General features: G+C 38.6%; 1 protein-coding gene across 6 annotated transcripts in view; it reads left to right on the plus strand.

The window, feature by feature from the left end:
- SH3GLB1 (SH3 domain containing GRB2 like, endophilin B1) overlaps positions 1–26,777 on the plus strand; it is a 29,549-nt gene extending 2,772 nt beyond the window's left edge. The window contains exons 1-11 of one of the 6 annotated variants that reach the window (XM_027694164.1): positions 4,187–4,355; positions 9,176–9,317; positions 11,911–12,039; positions 13,682–13,815; positions 14,199–14,291; positions 15,641–15,727; positions 17,120–17,143; positions 19,485–19,574; positions 20,019–20,119; positions 25,061–25,292; positions 26,305–26,777. In XM_027694164.1, the coding sequence (XP_027549965.1) occupies positions 4,284–4,355; positions 9,176–9,317; positions 11,911–12,039; positions 13,682–13,815; positions 14,199–14,291; positions 15,641–15,727; positions 17,120–17,143; positions 19,485–19,574; positions 20,019–20,119; positions 25,061–25,292; positions 26,305–26,412 (1,212 nt within the window). In that variant the 5' untranslated portion in view covers positions 4,187–4,283 and the 3' untranslated portion in view covers positions 26,413–26,777. Of the gene's footprint in view, positions 1–4,186; positions 4,356–4,714; positions 4,825–9,175; positions 9,318–11,910; positions 12,040–13,681; positions 13,816–14,198; positions 14,292–15,640; positions 15,728–17,119; positions 17,144–19,484; positions 19,575–20,018; positions 20,120–25,060; positions 25,293–26,304 lie in introns of those variants that run through there. The other 5 variants (XM_027694165.1, XM_027694159.1, XM_027694161.1 and 2 more) reach the window with 5 other exon arrangements.
- Positions 26,778–27,113: the final 336 nt, after the last annotated feature.

The raw sequence follows: 27,113 nt of genomic DNA on the forward strand, positions 1-27,113 counted from the left end.
TCTGGTTCTGTCAAACCAGTCCCCAGATTTTTCATGAAAGCCTGATTGTACACAGGCCAGGCAGCTGGAACAACTGATTTTATAATCTTTGCCTGGTTATTATCAAGCTAAGCTCACAGTTGTTAATGCTGGCAAAGAATCTATAGACTCACACACAAATAAATGTCCTTACCTATTCTAGTAAAACAAATTTTGCTTATTAAATAAAGGTAAAATTTAATAAGTTTATTTTAAATTGTGTATTCTGCTCCTTTTATTTTTATATGTCTTTTCTGTACATTAATAAATGTTAAATCAAATTTACACACATTTATCTTGAAAATCTGGTTCCAGGATTCCTAATATTCTTCAAAGTATTAGGTGGAGTTCTGCAGAGTTGTGACTGGTAATACATTGCCAGAACTCTTAACTTCCCACTGTTATACTGCTTTAAAAGATTATATAAATACATAAATGTTAATAAAACATATGTTTTATGCAAATATATGCTGCAGTTACATATTCATGAGTGGGAAGAGAAGTAGTATATATACACATAGTGACACATGAGCCATAAACCTCAGCGTATTATAGAACTAAATAAGTATGAATTCCAACATGGGCACTACATTATTGACATTAGATGGGCTACCAAAATGTGTTTGTTTCATTTACAGTGTTTTCACAGGATATAAACTGGCTTAAGAAGGCATTTCTGGGATTGCCTTTTTCAAATCTTTGACTCCAAAGACTTTGGTTTAAACACCACCTTCCCATACAGTCGTAAAACAGTATTGGGATTCATCTGAGAATCATTTCAGTTATAAGCTATTATTCATTATATAAAAATATTTTATTTTAATTATACTATAAACCTTTATATTAATATAATTTTGGTTGGTTGGTTGGTTGGTTGGGGTTTTCTATATGAATTCTATTTCTAGTCATAGGAAGGAATGTTTCAGGGTCTGTTTATATCCATCAGTAGAATGCTGTAAAAGGTTATTTCTTCTTTTTGGACATGTTATAAGCAAGGCTGAAGATCAGATAGTAAGCAAAATATGGTGTTCACCACACCTGCTGGTGTATTGGTCTCTTTTTAATTGTCAGAGATCAGGGACATGACATGCTTTAATTTCTTTTTTGGCCTGAGACAATTTTTCAGCCTGACAATCTTATGGCTCCAGTACTTTTACAAGTAACCATCGCTGCTGTCTACCCTGCACTTCCAAAGGCAGCTACTGTTTGATAGCGTTCCTGAAGCACAGCTCCTCAGTCCTTGCAGCTTATCACAGTGAGTTTGGGTATCTCTATACACTGTGCATTCTTTGAATATACCTTCAGCACTCTCCACGTCAGTATCTGGCTTATAACTAAGCCTGTGTGCTAGGTATGGCTCTCCTTACCTGAGCCAGATATATCAGTTTATGCCTAACCCAAATCCCTGACAGTCATGTTTTTGGCTCTGAATAGCAGTTGTAGAGAGGGACCGCATTTCCTACTAGAACCAGGTATTGAAGCTTCCAATAAAGACAGGGCAGACAGCCTGCATTTGGTAATATCCTAAAATGGCAACAGCAATCTCCAAGATTCAGTTGTTAACACCTGAATGTCTGTTCCTTCTCGGACGCCAAAAAGAAATTCCAGAGTTTGTCCTGAACAGTATGTAATAGGCCTACAGCATGCAGAGAAAGGGAATGTCAAGAAAGAGAGTAATTCAGTAGTGTTTTAAGAGCAGTAGAATACCACGGAATTCAGGAAGCATAGAGTTCTAGGTTGTGATCCAATAACTGAATTTATTTTTACATGAAAGGATAAAATGGGGAAAAAGTTATCTGAACTGGAGTTTTATATGAAATATGTAAACATGCAGTAGAACAGATCTTCCTCTTGAATAAGTGCAGCAATCATTAGTCTGAAGAGTAATTTTATCCCTCTCACTCACATTCTGATTGCTTAGCAATCATGAAAAGAGGAAGGATGTTAAAAGTGAGAACTGAAAAACCAGATCCAGTGCCCTACATATGCCAAGCAGCCCATCTGCTAATGGTGGAAGTACTGGCTACTAAGGCATTTTCCTAAGGAGTAGTACCATTCTGTTTGGGGCACCTCAAGAAAGCAGCAATTAAAAGTAGGTATTCCAAATCCTGCAACAGCAGTCTAACCCATGGGGGCTTAAAGGATAGGAGTCTCCTTCCTCTTTCATCCAGGTTGGGTTAGAAAAAAGAGGTATTTAATCATTTTCTGGAGGAAAAGCAGAGTGTCAAGGATGTCAGTCAATGTAACACAGAAAGCAGCACCTTCCTCCCTGCCATGTGAGGCTCACATGCCATGGGCAGCAACAGGCTGCAAGTTTCAGGGACGAACTAGCAGTATTTTGATTTGGGAAGAGCTAGACCATGTTGGTGGCTGACCATTTCAGCCTGAATATACCACTCTCCCAAGGCATTATTGGGGTGCATCTCACCTGAGGTGGTGCTTCTGCCTTATAGTCAGGCACCACCACTTTCAGTATTTTGGCATCTGTTTTTGTGGAACTCCACCCACGGGAACTGCTGAAACTTACTGCCAGTGGAAGCTATGAACTAAAATAATTGCATCTGTACATTCAAATTTAAAATCTTTGATGTTGCTGTCTTTTCACATATGCTAAACTGATACCACAAGGAATCATAGTCAGTTCTTATATGACTGTAATCAGCTCTCATCAGACCATATAGTACTGAGCATTGAAAGAGAGACTTGTATGACTTCTATATACCAGTAACACTAATTTTAAGAAATGGAAACAAACTTGCCATATAAGTTTTATATGCAAACACTTATATCCATGTATAAGTGAGACAAAAAACCTGAAAGAGGTAAAATGATGGAAGAAAAGGAAAAATATACACACAATGGCTTTCAAGCCCTGTTCTTATCAGGATAAAAGGTACAATGGGAACTTTGCACAGCCTGGGTTTTGTTTTGGTTTTAATTCCTGGAATTTGACTGGCATGTAAACAAGATTGCTCTGATTGTTACAGTTATTTCCCTTTTCTGGAATTCACTTCTTGTCATAATGCCATAGGATTTCCTCTGACTTTATCAAATTCAGCCAAACACTACTTCTATTTGGATTATGAAGTAAATTACTTTATTGAATGACCAGGATAATTTTTAAGCTGGGTATATTAAGTTGCTGCCAATGATGTGACAATGTAAATCTGTTTTCTAAGTCCTAGCTCATGTCAAAAGTACTTTCTTTTCTTCGTGGACAAAAATCATGATGAGAGATGTTAAAATAATGGAAATTACTAAAATTAGAGACTATTTTGTCCTGATTTGCTTGATTAAGTTATGCTACTCTACTCAAGGTTTTCAAATACTCCCTTTGTGATGCTTTGGTGCTATCGCTTAGTTGCATCTCAGTATTTCTTTATACAAACTAGCTCTTTTAATAAACAGCCTTTTTTTTTTTTCTAGACGGTTTCCTAAAAATTCATCCCCAGCTTACATTTTCACGGTCTGTCGGAAAACTATTTTTTCGTGAAGACAAGGTTTCACTTAAAAAAGTCAGGACTCAAAAAACGGGAGCGGGGGCGCGACTTCGCCTCCCCGGGCCGGGTTCGGGGGTGCCAGTCCCTGGGACAGGCCGGGCCGCAGCCCGCGGCAGCGGCTGGGCTTCCCCGCGTGGGGTCGGGGACAGACGTGCCCGGGTGGTCACCTCCGCCTGCACGAGGGGACCCTGCCTGTGCCGCCCGCCCCGCCAGCGAGTCCTTACGGTAAAGGCCGCGACCGGCTCAGAGAGCCTCCCTCTCCCGGGGCTGGCGGGCAGCCGGACTCGCCCCGGAGCAGCCGCAGCCTCGGGGCCGCCGATAACGCCTGGGACTCCTCGGGCCGAGGACACTGCCAGGGCACGGGGGGGGGATAAACCACCCGCCCCATCCCGCCCCGCCCGCCGTCCCCTCACGGCAGCGCGGGGCGGAACGGAGCGGGGCCGGGGCGGGGTCGGAGCCGGGGCAGAGCGGCGGCCAGGGCGGAGCAGGGCCGGGGCAGAGTCGGGCCTGGGCGGAGCGGGGGCCGGGGCGGAGCAGGGCCGGGGCAGAGTCGGGCCTGGGCGGAGCGGGGGCCGGGGCGGAGCCGGCGCCGCCGCCGCCGCTCCCCGGCCGATCCGGGCCCTGGGCTGACGCCGCGGCCTCGCCAATCCGCTGTGGCCGGGCCGGGCCCGGCACCGCCCCCGGCGGCGCCCACAGGGACGGGCCGGAGCGGCCGCCGCCGCCGCGGGTGCCCGGGCTGAGTCAGCGCCCCCGCCCCCGCCGAAGATGAACATCATGGACTTCAATGTGAAGAAGCTGGCGGCCGACGCGGGCACCTTCCTGAGCCGCGCCGTGCAGGTACGGACCGCCCGGCCCTGCTGGGGCCTCGCCGGGACGGGGCTCCGCCGGGGGGCCCCAGCCGGAGACGGGGCCGAGGCCGCGGGTGTGTCCGCGGGGCCGCCGCCGCTTGTCCCGGCGCGGGGCGCTGGGCTCCGCCCCGGGGCTGGGCTGGCTGCCGGGCCCACCGCGGGCTCCCGGCTCGGGACAGCGCCAGGCCCGGCTGCACCGGAGGAGGCGAGGCCGGAGCTGTGGCCGGGCCGGCCGGCGATGGGCGGCTCCGAGCGGCCTCCTCGGGCCGGTCCCGCGGCCGCGGGCGGGGCAGGCCTGGGGTTCTCCGGGCGGGCCGCACAACAGCAGCCTCAGGGGGCTGAAACTGCCCAAGGTCAGACCGGCAGGAGGGGAGAAGGCGCCAGGGTTGGGAGGACGGGGTGCGCACACATCAGCTGCCGGGAGACACGGCCGGACTTTGTGCGTGCAAAGGACAAAGGTGTGTCTCGCCTGAAATAAGCTGCGGGCTTTACTGTCTGCTAAAAACGTATCCATGCCGCTGCCTGATCGGTAGAAGTCGAGCTCTGATGCTGCACATGAAAGCCTGGTATGAGTCTGCTTAGGCGTTTTGTTTAGTTAGAGCTTTAGTATCGTTTTTAGGTTTGTTTGATAGCCCATTGTTTCCGAATCGGTCTTCCCCTTTCTTCGCGGTAAGGGCACTATAATTGTCTTTTGTTCCTCAGCGCTTGTCTTGAGCCATAATCCCTTTTCTTTATATAATCAAACTTGAACAGATTTCCTGTAGGGAGGTGGACATCCAAGCAGCGTATAGTAATCCACTTTGGTGTCTCATGAGTTCTCGCTGGGTCACAGTCAGGTTTGGAGCATGATTAACGTTATCTCGTCTGATCGGTCTGATGTATTGCTCTAAACCTCAATATTCAAGGAGAACCAATGATCAGCAGCACAGCAGAGCTCTGAAAATGCAAACTCGTCAAAAAACGTTGTTCAAATTTAAATGAACTTAAAGCAATCATTGTAGCTTCTCTTTGTGATGGAGGTATTTCCATGCTTCCTCCCCTACCCCAGCTTCTTCCAGGTTTTCATGTATCCCAGACCGACTCTTCCTTTCCAGCCTCCACTTTCCCTTTTCTTGTTGGACAAGGGAAAAAAAGGAGATGGAGTTTCACCCTTCATTGTAAGATCTTGTGATGAGGCCTTGTGATTTCATCATTTTATCTTGGCTTTTTCCGTTCAAATCAACTGACTACTTTAATGTAGATTTTTGCAGTCTGTCATGGTTTAAAGGTGGTGTGAACTGGAGTTTACTCCATTATGCTCTGTCAGCATTGTTGGTTTACATCTGAATATTAGTTTTCTGCATAATCTAAATGAAAATTCAGTGGATATGTGGAAGCAATAATTTTGCTCTACCAGCTGCCACTTCTCCCTAAACCAAAAAATTAATGAAGCCATTGAGAGGGAGAAACAAATCCCTAAGGTGTTCTTATGGTCTGAGTAACTCATGTTCTGTGCGCAAGTGTTGCTTCCCCTATTGTTTTGGGGGTTTTGTGGTTTTTTTTTGTTTGGTTGGTTGGTTTTTTAAAGTACTATGTAAGGCCTATAGATATTATGAACAGGTAATAATTTCGTAAATTTTAAAAAATATCATATGGATCCAGATTTTGAATCCTCCAGTAAAAATTACAGTTCTGTATGTTGAGTGCAACTCTTACATTGAGGCATTGCTGGATGACGTGACCTGACACTAGTCACTTTGGGGTATTGGAAACAACCCCCCACCAAACCCTATGAAACAGTTCAGCAGCATAAAGTGGCGTGTTGGAAAATCACATAAAATTTCTATTTCAACTTAGAAGATGGTGAATGGCTTGCAAGTATTTCACAGGCATTATCAGACTCTTTTACAAGGGGTTTGGGACTGTTTTGCCCGCAATCAATGATACTCATGTTCCAAGAAACCTGTTCCTTCTGTGGATGAGATTATACTGTGTTCAGACTGCCACATTCTAGTTAATAATCTGCAGAAAAATCAAGCTGAATGGCCATTTTCAATCAAAGCCTACCCTTCCTTCTGGCAGGCAGATGATTCTTGAAGGAGTTGTTCTCAGTCTGTTTTGCAGTAGTTGCAATTTGTGGAACAAAGTAGCAAGTGGTTATAGTTAGTGGTATTTGAGGTGAAATAAGTACTGCCATAGAGTGTAGCAATAGGAATGCGAGTTCTTCCTCATGCAAGGCTGGGTAATTGACAGGATGCCTGTGCAGCAGATTAAGGACTCCCTGAAACAACATCTCAGCCTTGGCCATATTGATCTTCATCAGTGGGCTACTCTGGCCTCCAGTCAGGAGGTCTGGAGGGACACTATCTCTAACGCTGCTGCTTCTTTTGAGAACGCACACAGGATCACTCTCGAGGAGAAAAGACAACACAGAAAGAATTGTGTCTTGCTGATACCATCCAAGGAGTCTTTCTGCTGTGCCTTTTGCAACCAAACTTGTCTATCTTGCATTGGCCTCTTTAGCCACCAGTGTGCTTGTAGCAAACATGAGTAGAGTCCTTCCCAAATCTTCGTTCGCGAAGCCTAGCCATGATGATGATGTGCAGCAGTTGGGAGTGAGTTGGGCTTTTAGTCTTTGGTAGCAGAAGCACTTTTATTGTCCATGACTTCAGGTAGAAGTTAGAGGCTCGTCTTAATGTAATTTCTCCTTCTAGCAATTTTGCAGTGTGGACTTGAAGTGGTGATGGGGCTGTGATAACCCAGTTGTGTATAAACCAGTACAATTTCCATGTGCGTGAACTGTCACTGTCAGGCAGCTTGTGTATGTATTTTGAATTTGATACAGACGGATGTATATGGTCTAGGTGGCTTACTAATATGATTTGTTCCAGCAAGTGCTTACATTAGGTATCTCTTTGTGAACTGTTTTAAGCTTTAGTAAAAAGAAAATTAAAACTTTTAGAACTCCAATCAAAGTAGAAAATAATTAGTCTTTGCTTGTTTTGGGACAATTTTTCTAAGCAGAAGAAAAATTCTTGATTTGTAGGACCACCTTCCTCATTCTTATCCTCAAAAGATGGAGTAATATCTGAAAAAGGACATAAATCAGAAAGACCAGTTCAGGTTTTGGAGTAAGTGAGATGGGAAATCAGAGTGGAAGCATTGTTGCATTACACTGATGCTGGAAACAATGCTTCTGTCAAACTGCTATTGAACACACTGCTTGGTATTGCCGGAATTAAGCTTTTCCTTGAAGTGTATATGTGAAATCTAACATTGTGGTCTTCACTAAGCAATCTTCACACTGCTGAGAAGATTTATGGAAATATTAATAGGAAAGCCCATTTTAAATACAAATATTCTTCTCTGTAATTAGTAAAAATTAATTCCAAAACCATTTTTACTGTATTATAATGAATCTATATGTAGTTTTTGAGAACAACCTACAGTACCTGACGTATTTTTAAAAGCCTTTTAAACAGTAGTAGGAATACATTAATGAATAAATTCCATTCTTCCCTATACTGCAACTGAATTTTCTCCCAAATGCAGTTTGATTTTATGTGGAACTGCAAATGCCACAGCGTTTATCTAGACTTTAGATGTGCATACTGTCAAAGTTGGGTTTATTCTACATGTGATGGAAATTCAAATTAACTTAGACAATGCAATTTACTTGTATTGTATTGTTTCTTACTGCCCACCAAAGAACTTGTTAAGAATGAAGTTTGACAGTCAGAATGCTTCCAGTCCTGTTATGTTCTTAATTGGTAAGCTTGTTAGAGACTTAATCATAAGCCAAATTCTCCTGGAAATGCCTGACTTTGAACAACAGGCTGTCAAGTGATGAGATCATCATCATCATGAGGAACTACTGCTCTGAAAGGAGGCAGGCTAAACCCTCAGTTCCGGTTTTGCTTGGTTCCCTGCTGTGAAATGTGTAGCTTCCCCCTCTCCCAGAGAACATTGATTGAAGTCCAAACTGTTCATGGATTAATAAGACTTGGCGTGAATTTTGTATGAAGTGAAATGAATTGCCTGATGTGTTTATTTACTAAATGGAGTTAGATTGTATTTCATTGTCACTGAAATCACAGCTTGGACGAGAACAGCAGAGGTCATCTTACTGTTTCTGTAAGGTATAACAGGACCAGTTGTATCTAAACAGTTTATCAAATATTGGTTTGTCCTATTCTAAAAAGCAAAACACCTCCCACCCAGAGATATTTATTTCACAACTTCCCAAGGAAGTTTCTTTTAGCCTTTAATCCTTGTCTTTAGAAGTTTTCTCTAATGTCTAATCTTAATTTAAATCTTGATGCTGAAGTTTAAACTCACTATTTTTGTCCTCTTTGCTGTAGACAGGACATTTTTTTCAATACACCCAAGGTAGCTGCAATGGGAGTCTGTTTTGTCTTCAGGTTTTACGGTGGAAGAGTTGCCAAACAGTTACAAAATATACAAGACTGAAGTAATCTTTAATTTTCTTCATTACCTCTGGCCTTTCATTTTGGCTCGTGTTTTAAAGCACACGGCAAAATTGGACAAAATGAGAACTCTCAGTACCAAGTTGAGCAGAGGATTTCTTTATAATGTAAATTACCTTCCTCATCTTGATCTAACATTCTCCCACCCTTTTTTTCCTGATAGTGAAGGTGTGTTGTTGAACTTAACAACTTCCAAATTTGTTGTTAGATTTTTATTGATGACTGGGTAATGGTTAGGTCTTTTAAAACATGATCTTCAAACTAATATAAGTGACTGTTTTCAATTTGTCCTGGAAAATTATTTCTATGAACTAACAGTATATTCAACCTCACTAACTTGCAGTTCACGGAAGAAAAGCTTGGTCAGGCAGAGAAGACTGAACTGGATGCTCACCTGGAGAACCTTCTCAGCAAAGCAGAATGCACTAAATTGTGGACAGAAAAAATAATGAAACAAACAGAAGTATTATTGCAGCCAAACCCAAGTAAGGAGACCTTTAGGTTTTTGTTTTCAACTTTTCAATGAATAGATTTGCCAATGTAAATGTTTATTGCAATAGCTATTGCTGAAATTATGACTAATATAATGACTAAATGTAGCAGTTTTTAATTTTTAAGTGTTATGGTGTTATGGAAAGCACATTTTGAAGAGCTAGTGAGAATTGGAGACGCTGTACCAATTGCTGGTATGTCCTTAACCCTTCAAATGGGAAAAACTTTAGACAGCTCTTTAAACTGTAGCATTGGTTCCATACTCTGGTCAGTCTCAGGCTGACAGGTTTTTTTAATTGTTTCTTGTTTAATTGAATTTCCCACTCTAATTCCAGATATCTTGGGTAGCTATAAGAACTCTGAAGTTCTTCATGGGGTAGATACGACGGCTCAAGAAACTACATTACTAATTCATTACTTAAAACTCTGCACAGTACAATTTAGCTTAAAGCAGGCAACATGAACTGAAATACCTGTCTTTAACAATTCCATTACTAAAGAATGGTTAGATTGATGCACCCTGCTTAGGCAATACAAAAAAGTGTCAAATATGGTTTCTTCACTGTTGAATCTCTTACTGTAATAGTAACAGAAAAAAACATGGGTAGAGGAAATGTAGTTTTGTGTGTGTTAATTTTGTTTCTAAAATTGCTGCTATGTGTAGTAATGTTGATGAGATGTTTTAGACTCATTCTACAGTTATACTAGAGTTGGGAGCTATAGGAATTTGCTTAGTGTATAGATCTAGATTTCAAGTCAAGACCTGGTCTCTAGTCACTGGGTGAACTACTTTACTGAAAAAATCTAAACCTCCTTTAGGTTTGATCGCATGATAAAATTATAATACTGCTACTACCTCTGCACTGAAAACATAAATATTCTTATAGTGACATACTGAGCTAGGATTTATTAGTAAAGGTAAATCATACACTGCTAGCACTTTTCTAATGCCAAGTAGATAAATTCTTTATAATGTTGATATTTGAAGTATTACTTTGGAAATCTGTTGCATCTTTTAGTTCCATAAAAACAGTATTTCAAAAACAAACCAACTAATCCTGTGGGAAGAATGCAGGTACAACTTGCAGAATATTCTAACTCAAATTTTTACTTTTGTCTAGGCCAGAGGAAATAGTTGTTTTTTTCATTCAATTCAGTACTTGCAATATCTATTGGACTTTTTCAGAAAATTGTAAGCTTAGAATATTGAAGCACTAACTGGTGGCTAGTGGAACTGTGCAAAGAAGTTTCAGTAGAAGGCTAATATATGGTAGTATCTCAGTTATGCTGACCAGTCCATTTTCTGATGGCTAAAAATACTCAGTGCTGAGCAGTGGTCTTCGTCTGTGAATGTAACTTCAGCTGTTTGGTGGCCTACTGGGGAGAAGGATCACATGCCACAGAGCTGCTTTTGGTGGTTGTTCAATGGAGTGACCCTGTCTAGGGGAGGAAAAATCGCTTTCAATCCCATTTTTAATTGTACCTTTAAGTCAGCCCCATGTAATATTCCAATAATTTTAGATCACTTTTCAGTTCTTTTGTGATTTAGGGAAAAATAAATTTCATGGTTTGAGTAAAGAAAAGAAATAAAATTTTATTATTTTTGGTTCACACTTGGTGCCAGAGAATGCACTTCGTACCCATGTTTGTCTGTGTCAGGTTAATTTTTGTGACCTTCATGAGAGAGTAGTTATTTATTCCAGTGCTGTTGAAAGTTGTCTAACAAGTATTATTTTGGTTGCATCAGAATGGCAGGTTTGTTCATTGGAAAGCTTCTTTGTGGTTGTCTGTACTATTGCAGGCTGAAATTAGTTCATACCAACTGTATAAATAAAGCCAGCTGGATGGGAAATCAAAGCAATTGGTCAGAGAAATCAGGTATTGTATCTGAGGAGTTTGATTTTATAATTAACAGGATCCCTGTTCATGTGCGTGAGGTTTTTTTCGCCTGAGAAGGGCACAGTGGCTTAATATTATGATAGATGGATATTCATGTTCATATAGTCTCAACAAATTTTTCTGATAATTTTATTGCTCAAACTAAGAAAAGATGGGAATGAAGCACTTTCTTATAGCTTTGATGGTTTCTTTCAGAGTGTTTCAAGGGAGCAGGGGAAGTGGGAAAGAGTCTATAATTTCCAGGGCTATCAAACTTTCAGAACATCTTAATAGGGAACCTGCAGTAGTTGTTGAACTTAATTCCTACTCTGCTAATTCTAGTGAACAATTTTGGCAATTTTTTTTTCTGAAAGGGGAACAAAAGATTGGTTTTTTTCAAGGAGAAACATTCTATTATGCTCTTACAATTAAGACTTCTGATCAAAAATACTGAAAAGGGAGAGGAAAAGTATAATTTTTCACTTTCACAGATGGCTCTAGGAAACACTTGAACATAGCATGGTAAACATGGAACACAGTTGGGTTCCAAGAACAGAATCTTCAGCTTAACATTGTTCACTTAATGTTGAGTTTAATGGCTGGATTTTCAAATTTATTTTGTACGTTCCTTTTTTTTTTGGTTTGTTTGTTTCTCTTTCTAACTTGTGCTTTAAATGGCAGTAATTATTTAAAATAAACGTTTTTTAGATGCCAGGATAGAAGAATTTGTCTATGAGAAGCTGGATCGCAAAGCACCAAGTCGCATGAATAATCCAGAATTACTAGGCCAGTATATGATTGATGCTGGGAATGAATTTGGCCCAGGAACAGCCTATGGTAAGTAGAAGCAGAAAAAGCACAGATATAGTTTTTTTTAAAACCATATAAAATGATATTTTTTGTCTTCCTCTAGATAAAACAGTTCAATGACATTTGTAACAGTTTGAGATGACTTGCTGTGTACCTTTGAGCATTAAGAGATCAATGGTGATATTTCTATCCAAATCTAAAAATTGAACCTGCTGTTGGAATGGTATCCATTTTTGTGGATGGATAATTTTCTTACCAGAACAAATGATTCTGGAATTTAATTTCTTTGTTAAAGGAATACATTTGCACATCTGACAACATTTATCCATTTTACTTTTGCTGTGGAGTGAAAATGTTATCTGACATTAATTTCTGGAGTAAGAAGCCTCTCTTAAGTGTACAGGATTCCTGGTTTTCTTAATATATGGTAAGAGTGTAGAACACATTCTAAATTTTTTCCTTCTCCAGTAAACTTATAGATCTATGACAAGAGGGTTGGAGGTGTTATATCTAATATTTTTACATTGCCACTGATTATACAGTCTATTTCTAGTGTTTTCTACAACTCTTAAAATTCCTGATAACGGTAGCTGTTAATTTAACTTAAGCAGCTGGAAAACATAGGTGTCTGTATATATGATAGTCTGCAAAGTTTGATAGTTCACTCTCTTCAGTTACTTTCTTCAAAATTACAGTGGGAGGGAAAACTTTTCTTCTGTGAAGAAAGAGTCCTTTATCTGCAAATAATGATCTTCCTTTTGAAATGAAGGAAAGTGCCATTAAAAAAAAGTAAATGTTTTATACAAGTCTTACGGATACAAAAATCAATAATGGCAGGCTTTGTTCCTCTTACTTCCACGTGATTTTGTCTATCTGTGGCCTTCCTTCTGACCATCAGCCTCAAGTCTTGGTTTCTAACATCAAATAGAGTTGTACTTAGAGGCACAGTGTCCCTTAAGTTGCAGAATTTTTTGAATTCAGGCAAATAACGTAATCTGTTAGCTTAAAGATAGATACATTGTTGGGTTTCATGCGGTGTCACAAAGTATTTTAGTTCTCTGACAACTTAGTGTCCTTTCTAGCTAAGCCATGTCATCCTATTGAAATTACTCTCCATACACCAACTTCAGTTTCAATACCTAAATTGCAAACAAACTTCAAAGTGTTGTTCACTTATTATACAAATGTATGTTTAGAAGGTGGAGCAGATGGGGACAAGGATTTACAATAGCTAAATAAGCTTTTTCCTTGCTACCAGCGACTCTTGACTTAAACAAAAATGTTGTCTGGGGGAAGGAAGTTGTTGGATTAAAATAAGTAGGTGTGATACCCGGTTCTGAAATAGGTGTTCAGTATGGAGTTGCCATGGTGTCGCTTCTACAATGCTGTATCTGTTCTCATTGAAATACTGCCTTGATCTGTGATTGTCCTTAGTAAAAATGGTTTGGCTTGGTGTTTGGGTGCTTGTTTATTTTGGTGGGGGGTTTTGTTTGTTTGTTTTTATGGGGGTTTTTTTGTAACTGATTTGGTTTTCTTTTGAAAGCCCTTGTCATGGCATTGGATTATCTTTCAAAGTGCTGGCCTAAACTTTCCTGACTGTATCAACCTGTTGTATTAACCACTTGCCTGAATCACTATGAAATTAAAATATTCTTTTTTTCCTTTGCAGGAAATGCACTCATTAAATGTGGAGAAACACAGAAGCGAATTGGGACAGCAGACAGGGAACTAATTCAAACTTCTGCTATAAACTTTCTCACTCCCCTAAGAAACTTTATTGAAGGAGACTACAAAACTATTACTGTAAGTTGAACTGTACATTCTTCAGCATTTCACACCAATTGTAACTGTCAGTCTTCAAAATATGGGAGTTGATAATGGTGTTTTATTGCTTTCCTCAAGCTAATGTAGAAAAACTTCAGTAAAATTTGTGCCTTTGGTGTATTTTCTTTGCTTTTGCCCAGGTAAAACCAAAATAATTATGAAAACTCGCATTTGGTAATTGTTCTATTGAAAGTATGTATATCTAGTATAAAATGTGTGAGAATAGTTAGGATCTAATTCTCTCTCTTCAGCTGAAGAACCTTTTTGTATGTGGTACTTCATTAAAAAAATTTCAAAGTAGGTAGGTTTTTGCTTGTCATTATGTGTACCTGTTCTCACAAACTAACCTAACTGACTTTCAGAAAGAACGTAAACTCTTACAAAATAAGAGACTGGATTTGGATGCTGCAAAAACCAGACTGAAGAAGGCAAAAGTTGCAGAAGCTCGAGCTGCAGTAAGTAGAGGTTTATTTTAAACTTGTCCATAACTTTGAAACTTATTGATTTATATTTATCAACTCGACTTCTTAGGTTATGTTTCCAGTCCTAGCTTCTTACCCTCGTTATTTTTCTAGATACTTTTGTAAGAAATGCCTCAGTGGAACACAAGGAAATAAGAGTGAATTACTGATCAAGGTCTTTAAAAGTCTTCTACTTTTGAGTATTCCATCAGGTTGAACTTACTGCTTCTACACTAGATGAATCTATACTGCCAAAAATGACTTGCTACAGTCTGTCAATATGGTTGTAAATATAAATACTTGAATCTCTGCAAATGTTGGAGCATATGTATAACTAGTTTCAACTGATGAACCTATCTATACTTAACTTCTATATGAAAAATATTTGTGGTTTTACTCTTTACATATTGCTTTCACACCACCAAACAGAGGTGAGACTCTTAAACTCACATCACTTAACCATTCTTATTCCCTCAAAAAATGCTTATTCAAGGAAATTAAATTGAAAAAAAAATTACTGCTTTTTAAACTCTTAAAATGCCTCTAAACCTTACTTTATAAGGCAATAAAAAGACCACAAGGAAATTGTTCCTCTTGAGCTTTGTATTAAAATAATATATATATTATACTTGAGTTTTAGTTCTATCACCAGTGCAATCATCCAGAGCTTAGTAAAAGTTTGCTGCTGGTACTACTTGACCACTCCTAAGTATCATATAACAAGTAATTTGCAGTTTTATGCACAAATAATTTAGTGCTGGTAGAGCATGAAACTCTAAGCCTCTTCACTACTTTGTCTACCCTTTAATTTTAATTACCTTTTGACAGCAGTATGTATGTTTAATAAGTATCAGATTGTAGAATTTCAGGAGAAATAATAAAATTGCACCTCTACTTTGTCTGCTGCTATATAGAAATGAGAATTAACCTGGATATGGATGTGATGTAAATGGTTCATATTTTGCTGGCTCACTTATTTATAAAGAAAAGACCTAATAAACATGTCTGGACTAATAGGTTAGCAAAGTGTGTAGAGTTATGATAACAGCTTACATTTTACTATTTTCTTAGACAGGATAAAGTGATAAATTACATTTACATGTTATTATTTTTTTCCTGTTCTAAAAATACATAATATTTGAAAATTACTTCTCCCATGCTTACTGTACAACTGAAATAGCTTAGATCAGTGTTTAAAATAGAAATCTAAACTATTTTATATATCTGTATGCAGTTCACAGCCTTGGTTAGCTTAAACTTGCAGTGCTTTGTGCCGATAATCTATTCACCTGCTATATTCACAGTGTTGTAACTTGCTTTTGTCTTTTATCTATACATTTAAGCAACTAAACACCTCTCAGCCTGAAGAGAATAACATTATGGTAAATGTCTCTTACGTGCTCAACTTGCTGCATGTAAAATGGCTAAAGGTTTGTTGGCCTCCTGTGTTCATTCATTTCCCTATCAAATGTTTCCTCTTGCTATCCAGCTTGTTTTGGTCTCGTTTAGATGTTTTCTATTCTAAAATGGATTGGTACAGTGCACTAAATGCACTTAAGTCAGTAGAGCATTGGGTGTTGCTTTTATCAGATTATTTCTGATAATCTGAAATATACAGTATATTATATTATAATTTCTATGAAAGTAAACTTAAGATACAAAGGTGATTTTTCACTTCTGAAATTATTTTCACCCATTGGAGGGAAAGGAATGATTTAATTTTCCTATATTTTTAATGTGAGTACAAGTGGATTATGTGAAATAGACAGAAATATGTAGGAATTACTCCCTCCTTTCAAGCAATGTGTTACAAATAACTGCAACTGAATAATGGTCACAGAAATTAATGGCTTAACTTAGAGTACAATATATCCTAAATTTGTTGAGAGGACTCATTAGTGCAGCTGGTTTTAGCACCATAATTGTGAAAGCAGAAAAGAAAGGTGTTAATTATGTACAGCAGAGACTGTGCTGTCCAGCCTGTCCTGGTTTGGGTCTTGGATCTGCACAGCATATTGGGTCTCATCTCTGTTAGTGTTCCAGATATCTCAGTTGTGATCAGATAAAAGAGCAAATAAAATTGTTTGTTACAATTTGCTTCTGCAACCTCTATACACATTTCTTCCTACCAAACTCCTGATTGTGTCATCATCTTAAAACTGCAGAAGATGAAGGTTAAAGGAAAACCACATTGCAAGAGGGAATTGGAAGAGCAAGCTGAAGTAATTAACTTTTAGAGTAAATCCTTTGCAGTTCTATGATATTACTGTATGGCTTGCTACTACTTTATTACTCAGTTTGAGATACCTCTGTAGCATTTTTAATTAAATTTAGGTTTCAATAAGAGTGCTTGTGAAATAGAAGACTGGTAATGAAATTAGCAAGAGAAAGCATTTATCTGTTTCAGTGTAAAAATGAGAATAGCTTTCCATAGTTTTCCATTATTATAACACATTAAGGTAACTTAAATTCATCCTGAAGTGATTTAGTTTGTCTGATTCATGTAATTTTCTAAGCAGTTATGTCTTGTGTTGTAATAGCTTGTTTTAAATAGATTCTTGTAATATGTAACTTCTACAAGTCATGCTTTTTCTTCATATCTAACTTATTTCACAGATGTAGTGCTATCCATACTCATTGTAGCTTCATTGTATATGAAGGACTTTGGGCGACTGATTTATAGCACTCCTCAAAGCCCTGTGAAGTTCTGAGGAAAGGGAAGTAGTTAAAAGCCAAAATATGGTTACATGCCGTAATAAAGTACCACCAATATCTAAGTTTGTATGTTTTTATTTTTTCCCCTCACTCTTAATGCTGACTAGATATGGGCTGAGGAAGTGACAAAAGTAAGTAAACAATTTAAAAATTGCAGAATTCTGAAACCATAAGTGGTGCTAGTCTACTGTAATAAAGGATATCACATATTGTTGATTTCAGTCTAGTGCTGGCAGCCTGATGCATTACATCAGAATTCACTGTTCCCTCCAGGGTCTTTCAGGTTTCAGTGGCAAAACAATGCCTGGGGCTTGTTTTATAGTAAGCTGTTTCTGGCTGTCACTTAGTGCCAGTACTATATGATTCTCATGTGACAAGATAAAACAGAAAAAGAACTACAGGACTTGTCCCTCAAAATTTACTGATATAATATCCTATTAAAAATGACCTGATAAGAATGAGCTTATTTGAAAATTTTCAAAAGGTTTGGGTCTAGTAATGGAAACTGTCCCAAAGACGCTGATCTTCAGCTTTCACCCAGAACATGGAACACTCCACCTTTCTCCCCAGTGTCACTAGATCTTCAGCAACTGAAGCTGGGGTAGGCACATCTGAAAACTCCACCTGCACTGAAATCTGATTCATAAGCTTAGCGTTAGCCTTGGGATGGGGGTTGCAGCCTTGTGTTGTCATCCTTTGCACAGGGACAAACTCAGTGGATCTATTCAGCAAAGCTGCTCTGGTGTCATGAGAAGGCCTGTTCTTAGCCCCACTGGCTCTGACAAACCAGTATTGGGAACAGGCTACAAGAGGGTGTGCTAACAGTGAGATTTCTTAGTGGAGTTTTGTAGAGGAGGGGTAATTAAAATTAGGTCAATAGGAGGATGGCAGGGTCCCTGAAGTAGGGTTTCTAGAGGGGGACTAGCTGGGTAGCTGTGGGAGGTGTAAGGAATTGCCATCAGAAGCTGGGATGTGCAGCTTTGAAATCTTGAGAGTTGTGAGAGAAAATAAATGAAGACTTTTTCTATTCCAACTTCTTGCGAGTTATGGTGCAAACAGGGGAGTATGAGTGTGAGTTCAAGGGGAAGGAGGCATTTAGAAATTGAACTGTAAAGGATTTAATAAGAAAATTCTAAGATTCTTTCCACAACAAACTTAGAAAACCTAATTAGTTTGTAACTTGATACAAACACTGCTATCTCAGTTTCAAGTAAGAAGCACACAGTTCTCTCTAGTTGCTTCCTCACTGTTTAATTAATGTGTAAGCCTTCCCAGCTGCAGTGATTTCAGATGGAAAAACATTTCTTGGGTAACTGCATCATTCTTCTGTGCTCTTTTCTAAGATTCCATGTGACTTTTCTATTGATTAACAATAGCTGAATGGAAGAACAGAGTGTTTGGAAGTACATAAAATACCAGTGTTTTATTGGTATCACCTCATTAAGTTTCATGAAAATATATTTCCTCTGTTTTGTTGCAAATAGTAACTGCTGCATCTTGGACTTAATGCAGATTTTAGCCCTTGAATTTGTTTTTAGACACAAGGCACTAAATGCATATGAACATTGAGGCGTGGTAATCCAGATTCCAGGCTGAGGAGATTCTATCTTGGACCAATGAATCTTAGATATTAGAATACATACTATGTATTTGTGTGTTTAGTGTCCTTTTCTCTTTGCCCTCAAAGAAGTACTCTAAAGTAACTTCGGCTTGTATTAGGTTGAAGTTGTTTAAAACTACTGTAACATTGACAAGTTATTTAAAAATTGCTGAGAAGGATATGTAACAAGGAATAAATTTGAATTATTGAAATATGAGACTTATATTTAGTAATTTTAATGGAACTTTTACTGTAATTGAAGTTAGAACATTTGATGTAGTTCAGATTTATTTATTTTCAAAGACTGTTCAGTTACAAGCTCCAGAAATAGTTGTAGTAGTTTAGTGGCCAGAATAAGACATTAAATTATTAGATATCCTGATAAAACTTAATATCAAAGATTTATGTACAGCTGATGACTGTGCAGTTACCTGGCAAAAATAATGAGATTTACCCTAAATTATTTCATCAGAGACCTGTTAACGTATAGAAAAAAATGACATTGTTTATGGCTGCCACTGGTACGCTGACAGAACCCCTCGTGCAGACACTGTTATGCCAGTGAACACTTGATCTGTTATGGGAGAGGTGGGGTAATACTGCTGGCAGAAAAATGCCTTTCTTTTGCATATGTAGTAGGTGTCTGATAATAAAGGTGCTTGTTGTGTATACAGGACCTCAACATTTTTGAACCCATAATGCAATTGCTCTTTTTGCCTAGTAAAGGTCTGCAAAGAAAAAGCATATTTCAAACACCTAAGCTTGTGATAAATGCATTTGTATGAGCAGTTCTGAATAAAACGGGACTGTTGCCATGGGCAGGTGTAGCAGAGAGCGCTGTACAAATACCTAATGTGTGTTCTTCCTTTTAGTCTGAACAGGAAGTACGAATTACTCAGAGTGAATTTGACCGTCAAGCAGAGATAACCAGACTTCTGCTGGAAGGAATCAGCAGCACACATGTGAGTACCCAAAAGGGGGAAAGTCAACGACAGGGCACTTTCTAAAAATAGCTACAGTAAACTGCTTGGCAACTTTGGACTATGGGGTTTCACTTCAGTGCATTAAACCTGTGGGGTTTTTTATTTTTTTGAATTCTAATTTAGCATCCACTGAATTGAACTTTAGTTTCCCATTAACCTTCAGAATGCAGGAGCTTTCATTTTCATCATTTATGTTCAGCTTCCCATTCATCAGACCAATTGAGTGTTGAAATGACAAAAACATGCGCTCAAATATGTTAATTTTGTGGAATTTTCCTGGTTGCCTGGTGAATCCAGGCACTGCCTATCTGGTTAATCCCTAAATGCCCATATTGGCATTAGCAATTTTCTAGGTGGGTACTCTTTCTAATGCAGCATAGTACTCTTATGGACTAAAAACCTGAATTCTTTGCTGTGTTATAGGCACATCATCTCCGCTGTCTGAATGACTTTGTTGAAGCTCAGATGACCTATTATGCACAATGTTACCAGTATATGTTGGATCTCCAGAAACAGCTTGGAAGGTAGTAACACTGTATAAAGCACCTAGAAAAAAAATGTGGTTTTTTTCCTGAAGTTATGAACAGTAGGAAAACTTACCCTGATATAACAGTGGTGAACATACAGGCATGCTGGACTGAAAGGAAATATATCTGTTCTCAGGTAATGGATATGTAATTACCTAAGTGCAAGTACTTCCCTGAGCATACACACAGCACTAATGCCTTTTGAGGGTTGGTTTACTGGCATTTTGTGTATCTTGTGATTGAGGAAGGTGAGTCCTTGGTAACCTCATTTAATGGCACAAAAAGCAATTTCTAGAGATTTATTTGTAATCATTCAGTTGTCTTATGCTTCATGCTACTGAACTGCTGTGCAACGTGGGAAAAGTTTTTATACTGCCTATGAATTCCTGTTGCCTCTTTATTTGGTACAGGGCACTACCTGATTTTCAGTGAAACCCTGTTCTCCACTGTGAGTTGCTAGCATAGATATTGTGTCTGGGGAGAAATGTACTTCACAATATCCATAATCCAGAGCACTCACAGGGGAATGAGCAAGTTGGTCTAGTTTGACTGTTTCATGAGTTTAGCATTTTTAAAGTAAGAGAAGAACCTGATGTTAGTTTGTGCTTATAATCCTTTCTGTGTGATTGGTGGGGATGTAGAGAGACCTACATACTTGCTTTTCATAAAGTTTCCCTATTCTAATTCTTCACAAATCAGCCTTTCTTAGGGTTATACAGATCATGTTATTTAGATGAGTGTATGCATTGAAGGATTGTCTGCACTTAGAAGTTTACTGTAGTGTTTGTTCTAAATAACTGTCTCTAAGGTATCGCTGTTTATGTTTTCCATGACAAGGAAGTAAAAACAAAAGCGTTCTTGAGTCTTATCCTTTTCCTGACTTGCAACTTCCTGTGGCATTTGATTTCCTTTCCTCAGTTTGTTTGAATGTGTAGTTTAAAGACTTTTTTAGCCTTGAAAAAGACTTTAAACTACTAAACTGTAGTTTAAAGTCTTTAAAACTCTGATCTTAAAAAAAGCTACATTTTTAAAGTTACATTCCATGGAAAGCAGTATTGAACTATAAAATGTGGCAACACACAAAAACAAGTTGTAGAATTGAAAGCTTAAAAATAAAGATTTACTGTATTAAGAAAAAGCAACTCTTAAATTAGAAATTAAGTGAAATATTTACACAACTATTTTGAGATGATATTTTTTAAATGTGTAATCTTATCCTAGTGTATTTACTAAACAGAAAGCCTTAAACATAATATCCTTATTCTGAGAAAGAACATATTCCTGGTTAAAATCTGCTTTAGTATAGCTTGTCCCAGAACAGCTGTCTTTGTTTAAAATTTGTGTAAGCTGCTACCAGGTGTAAAAAGTGTATCTGAAGAAAATACTGCCTTTAGAAAAACAGAAGAATATGTCTCTTTGTGGCTGTGATCTGATTAGTATTTTTAATAAAATTAGTATGACTGCTAGAAGACCAAAAGCATGGAAGCTTTGCAAAATTCTAAAGGCCTCAAACAGTCAAATGAAGTTTCTCTGCCTATGTGGATTAAAATAGTTATGATATTAAATCTTGGGTGTGTCTTTCCTTCCTTGTGCAAGGGAGTGCCACTAAACTGTAACAGAGAGCACTGGGACAGGGTCTCAAGTTGTGCTCCTTGCTTTGGGAGAGTTTCTCCATTGGTAGGTATGTGGTGCTTAGCAGTTGCATTAAGTAAACAGCTGAGCAGGGTTTGTGTACTGTGCTCCCTTCCCTGTGTTATGTGTAGGCAGATGCAGTACCAAATAAACAGCTTAGGCAGCTCAGCTACATTTTGGTTATATTTGCCAGCGCTCTGGTGGTTGCCACATAGTGCTGAGTTACACGTGTTCTTTTCACACATCTAAGAATGATATTGTGCAATATTCTCATATGAAAGCCGAGAACTGTGAAGGACTTAGCTTTGTTTTGAGGTGGTTGATGGACCAAAAGTGTTCAGCCTCTAAAGGACACAGTTTGTTACTTGAAACAGAAACCTGGTTTTCAGAGTTGATGCATATTATGTTTTCCCTGGGTTGGGATCTAGGGCATGAACCCTGTCCCAGTTCACACTGAGACTATTCAAGATCCAAAGCTGAGCACTGATGGCACTCTCCAGAGCCAGCTATAGGGAAGGTGGGGAGAAAACTTGTGCTCAGTTCTCTTTATGTAAATAGACGTTTCTACGGATGTTTCTCTTCGAGATGGCACCAGCTGCTTACCTCTGTACTGCCTCTCCCTCCTGTGGGACTGCATTGATTCTTTAAATCAAATCTCCTTTTTTTTTTTTTAGTTCCTCAGAATGAACTAAACAAATCTGTTTCAAATATTCTGATACTCTGACTGCTTTTTTTTCTTTCTGATAACTGCTTTTGCTCTGAAGTTTCTCAGCTTCCCTGACAGACAAACCTAAGCTTTGACATAATTATTTTTTTAGATTATCCATTGCTAGTCCCCTACTCTACAAGCTGTGAAAATTGTATTACTCAAGTATTAAAAAAAAAAATAAAATTCCAGACAACCTCTGTATAGTTGAAGCTTTCCAGTAACATGCCTACATATGGTTTTGCGAAGAGAGTGAGACTTAATGCTTTACTAGCTGACAGAGTGGTTATAAAGTTTTGGTTTTCTCTTCTACTGACTGTGCAAACCAGTGACCCTTTGAACTGAGCAGAATGACTTACAAGTAATTACTGTGTTAACAGAGAACAGGTTTAGCAGTATATTAAACAGTCATTTAGTTATATTGAGAAACAGCTGATTGTCATTTAAAATTAAATCCCTTTGTTTGAATGCCAACTAATCAAGTAATAAATACATCATGAAGTACAGCTGAGTTATACTTACAAAAATGTGGGGTCTAGTTTTGCCTCCCTTGGTTCTGCTTCAGGGAAGGGAACCTGGTGAACTAGTTTGAAAAATTAATGTAGCAAATGAAAAAAATATAAATTTGTGGAGTTGAAGTCTCTTTTGGTGAGTTGAACCAGGTCTTTATGATCAAGTGAGGTCAAGGTAAGCCGGACAGGGAAGTGGTACTTCCTCCTCTGCACAGTAGTAAACTGCTAACTAAACTCAGAATGGTCTCCTGAAGTCTTCCCAATTTTTATATGCAATTCAGTCTGACTGTAAAGGGGCTAGTGCTGTCCTTCATGATACGCTACTCTTTCCCTTTGCTCACATACAAATAATTGCATGACTGCAAGGTGAACATGTTTAAAAAGCTGTTCTGATGAAAATCTTGATTTTTGGTTAGATCCAATTGAATCAAAAGCAACAAATCTGACTCTAATGACAGAGAATGAACATTTGTGCTAAAATGGGGTAGAGGAGTGGGGCCACCCTGTTTGGTGGCAGTGTGCGTTTACAGGTTAAGTATAGAACGAATCTGTAACCTTGTGTGCAGGACTGCTGCAGCTGTTACAGATTTGAGCTGCCTTGCCAAAGATTAGTCACTGTATTGATGGGTTTAGTTTTCACCTGCATCAGCTCCCTAAAACAGCTCCTTATGAGCATATGAGCACCAATAATGCTGCAGATGTGGTTATGGGAATGTACTGCTCTGGATTTATATGGTTAAAGTTGCTACTGAACTGCATCTTCGAAATAACCTAACTGGGGAGCATAGGTGGGAAGTGATGAGATGAGACTTTCTGGCAGGTTCATATGCATGATATGGATAGGTCTCCATTATATCAAAAGAGTAGCCAAAAAAAAAAGGGGGGGATGTAATATGTCCATATCCAAGCATCTATGTAGAAGGACTTGTAAGGGAAGTTACATGTAGGAATTGACTGGGCAAAAGAAAGGAAGGAAATGTCATCATGACTCAGTCTAACTCCTAGTAGCTGACCTTTTTTCACTGCATTGGCTCTGCCAACTTCAAAACCTTCATTGACCTACTCTTCAGGTAGAATCAGATGAGTGTTACAACAAAGGCAGCAGAGGGACAAGAAATTGCTGTATCAGCTGCTAAATAAATAAGTTTAGTGTGCTGTGGAACTGCATCCCAGAATGTAGGGCAGAGTGACATGAGACAATCTCAGAGCTCTTCATTACCTCCTAGGCTGTTCCATTCTTCCTACCCCACTGCCCTGAAATCTCTTGGTGCTTTGCTGTCCTTTCTGCTCTTTCCACTTTTCAGCCATGTTATTCTGTCCTGTTGCTTGTATCCACTCTGGCACTCATCACAGTTTTTTGTGATTCAGCTCATTAACTAAGTAGAAGATTATACACATTTTTTTCCCCTTTTTTTTTCTGTCAGGTTAATGAGTTTAATTGACTTCAGGGAAGGGTCTGGCAAGTACTACAGCTGGCACTGAGCAAGTAGCAGCCTGACCTAGAAAGGAGGAGCTTAACTCAATATAGTTCGTCTTTAGTGTAACAAATATTTTTGTTTTACAGCATGCGGTTAGCTGAATCAATGGACTGATTTAGATTACAAAAATAGTTGTATGGTTTTTCTTGCTTTCAGAGAGAGGCTGTGCTTTTAACTTGCATTATATTTCCCTGATCCCTGGTTCGTCAGCACAATCTTTTGTGTAACCATGTAATTGAGGAATGAGCAGGAGGGGGTGGAGGCTACTTTTACTGGCAGAGCTGTCAAAAGAAATGTTTATTAAAATACAGTCTGAATTAAGTTTGACCAACAGTGCTTTGTTGGTTTTGCTTTTTTTTTTAAGAGGCAAATATCAAGGTTTTTTAAGGTTGCAGTATTTATTTTAAATTATATTGGTTTGATTTATACTGCAGATCAGGAACAAATATCTTTATTTAGGTTATACAAATCAGTACTATTCCATTACTGCTGTCTACTTATGTTTATTGCTGATAAAAATCAGAATGCTAATTTACGCATAGAGGCACGTGTAACACCCTATGTAAAACAGATTCACTCAGAAGTCTTTTTGTTTTGTTTTCTCTCACAGCTTTCCATCTACTTTCCTCTCTAACAACAATCAGTCCTCCACAACTCCTGTGCAGAGTCTTTCTACTCCCTCAGTCTTGGCCTCAGCCTCTGCTTCATTGCCTTCAGTAAGCAATTCAGTCGTTACTTCAGGCATCAGTGAACTGAAGTCATCAAGTGGCAGCAGAAAAGCAAGAGTTCTCTATGATTATGATGCTGCAAACAGCAGTGAATTATCACTACTTGCAGATGAGGTAAGAGTTTTCTATGTACCTTGATCATTTGAAAGTAAAATAGAAATGCTTGTGAGTAGCCAGTTCAGATGTGCTACATCAAAAAATTTGTGTAGTTGATTTTTTAAAATTAAACTTCAGCAGTACTCTTGGAACACTGTCCTGTACCTATATATCCTAATATTCCATTGTGAGAGTTAACATTAGTTACACCAGCTTAGCTTACAAGAACATTTGCTAGACAATCAGGATGCTGTTCTGCTGTCTGCTTGTCACCACACCTTTAACACTGTTGTCAATATGATTAGACTTTCAAATGTTAAATATTGTAATTTGGGAAGAATATGAAAATACAACTACTTCTTGTTTTAATGGTGGAGGTTGTGTTATGTTTATTGCTGTTCCAATTCAATTGCACTCTTAAGTCAGAGAGTCTATACAAAGCAGGTGGAGATAGATGGTGAAGCAGAGTGCTGGAACAGAGTTCCACCTGGTAACGTAACTGTAGCTTAACCCTGAAGAAGAGCATCCAAAAACCAGAATTTCAGACTTTTGGGGTTTTTAAATGTGCATTACTTAAATATCTCTATTTGACTTTTTTCTTACCTAGACAGTGACTTAGATAGAAGCCGTGGCCTCAGATTTTCTGTGAAGAGGTAGCACATCAACACCATCTGTTTTTCTGTCATGCACTTGGAGATCCAATGAACTTTCTTTCAGATTGCCTGTTAAAGTTGAGGGTGACACACAAGATTTATAGATAAAATATAATAGAAAAGAAGCAGTAATGAATAGAATTTAATCAGAAAAATGGGGCTTTAAAATATGCTTCTTTACCTGTTCTTTTCCATGGACCAGTGAAATAACTTTTATGAGCATTATATTATGTTCCATGGATGCTTATATTAAATGCTCTGCTTAACTTAGTTAATCTCAATTCTAAGACATTGGAAATCACATGAAGATAGACTGTAACTCTTTTCCATGCAAAGAAAATTTATAAGAATGTATTTCTGTTTTTTGGTTTTTTTAGGTGATAACAGTGTACAGTATCCCTGGCATGGATTCAGACTGGCTGATGGGTGAAAGGGGAAATCAGAAAGGCAAAGTGCCTATTACTTATTTAGAACTGCTAAACTAAATGGTTGGCCTGAATAGAGACTGTCAATTATGGCAACACCATATTTATATACAATTAACGTTATGTAAGCAGGTTTATGTGTCTTCCATGTTATTGTCTTGAGGGACAAATACCAGCCATTAAAAACTGGCTTTTCTGCCAGCATGGTTGCATGGTCAATACTCTATTCAAACTTAATGTGTTTAAAGCTTTTACTTCATGTGCCAAGAACGTTTCCTACAGATTTGTTTCTACTGAAGTTTTCACTAATACAAGCTTTTACTTTTGAGTAATCTAGATTGAAAGCAGGAGGTACTGTTTTCTACTGAAATTTTTCATTAATGGCAAAGCTTTTCTTCACATAAAATAAACTTATTGTGAACTGATGCAGGTGTAATGCACGTTATTTGAATAACTAAAACCAAACGTGAAGCATAAACAATATGGTTCCCTCTGAAGTTCAGATGCGCTGAGGCATTCATGGCTGTCTGCTGAGTGTCTTGTGCATTTAGTCACCTTTGAAAACTTAAGGCAAGTTCCCAGTATGCTAAGATTTTAAACTGCACCTAGGTGGATTGACACAAGCTAGTGACATATATTCCGACTTGTTTTGAACCTTGCCTTGTATTTTTTTTCCCTTTAACTGCTTTCCAGAAAAGAGCCTAATTCAGTTTGATTAGTAATTATGCAGATTCTTTCAACTGCAAATCAGCCTTTATGTT

Source organism: Neopelma chrysocephalum, unplaced genomic scaffold (assembly GCF_003984885.1).
Source record: "Neopelma chrysocephalum unplaced genomic scaffold, ASM398488v2 Primary Assembly neopelma1_97, whole genome shotgun sequence".
Classification (NCBI taxonomy): domain Eukaryota; kingdom Metazoa; phylum Chordata; class Aves; order Passeriformes; family Pipridae; genus Neopelma; species Neopelma chrysocephalum.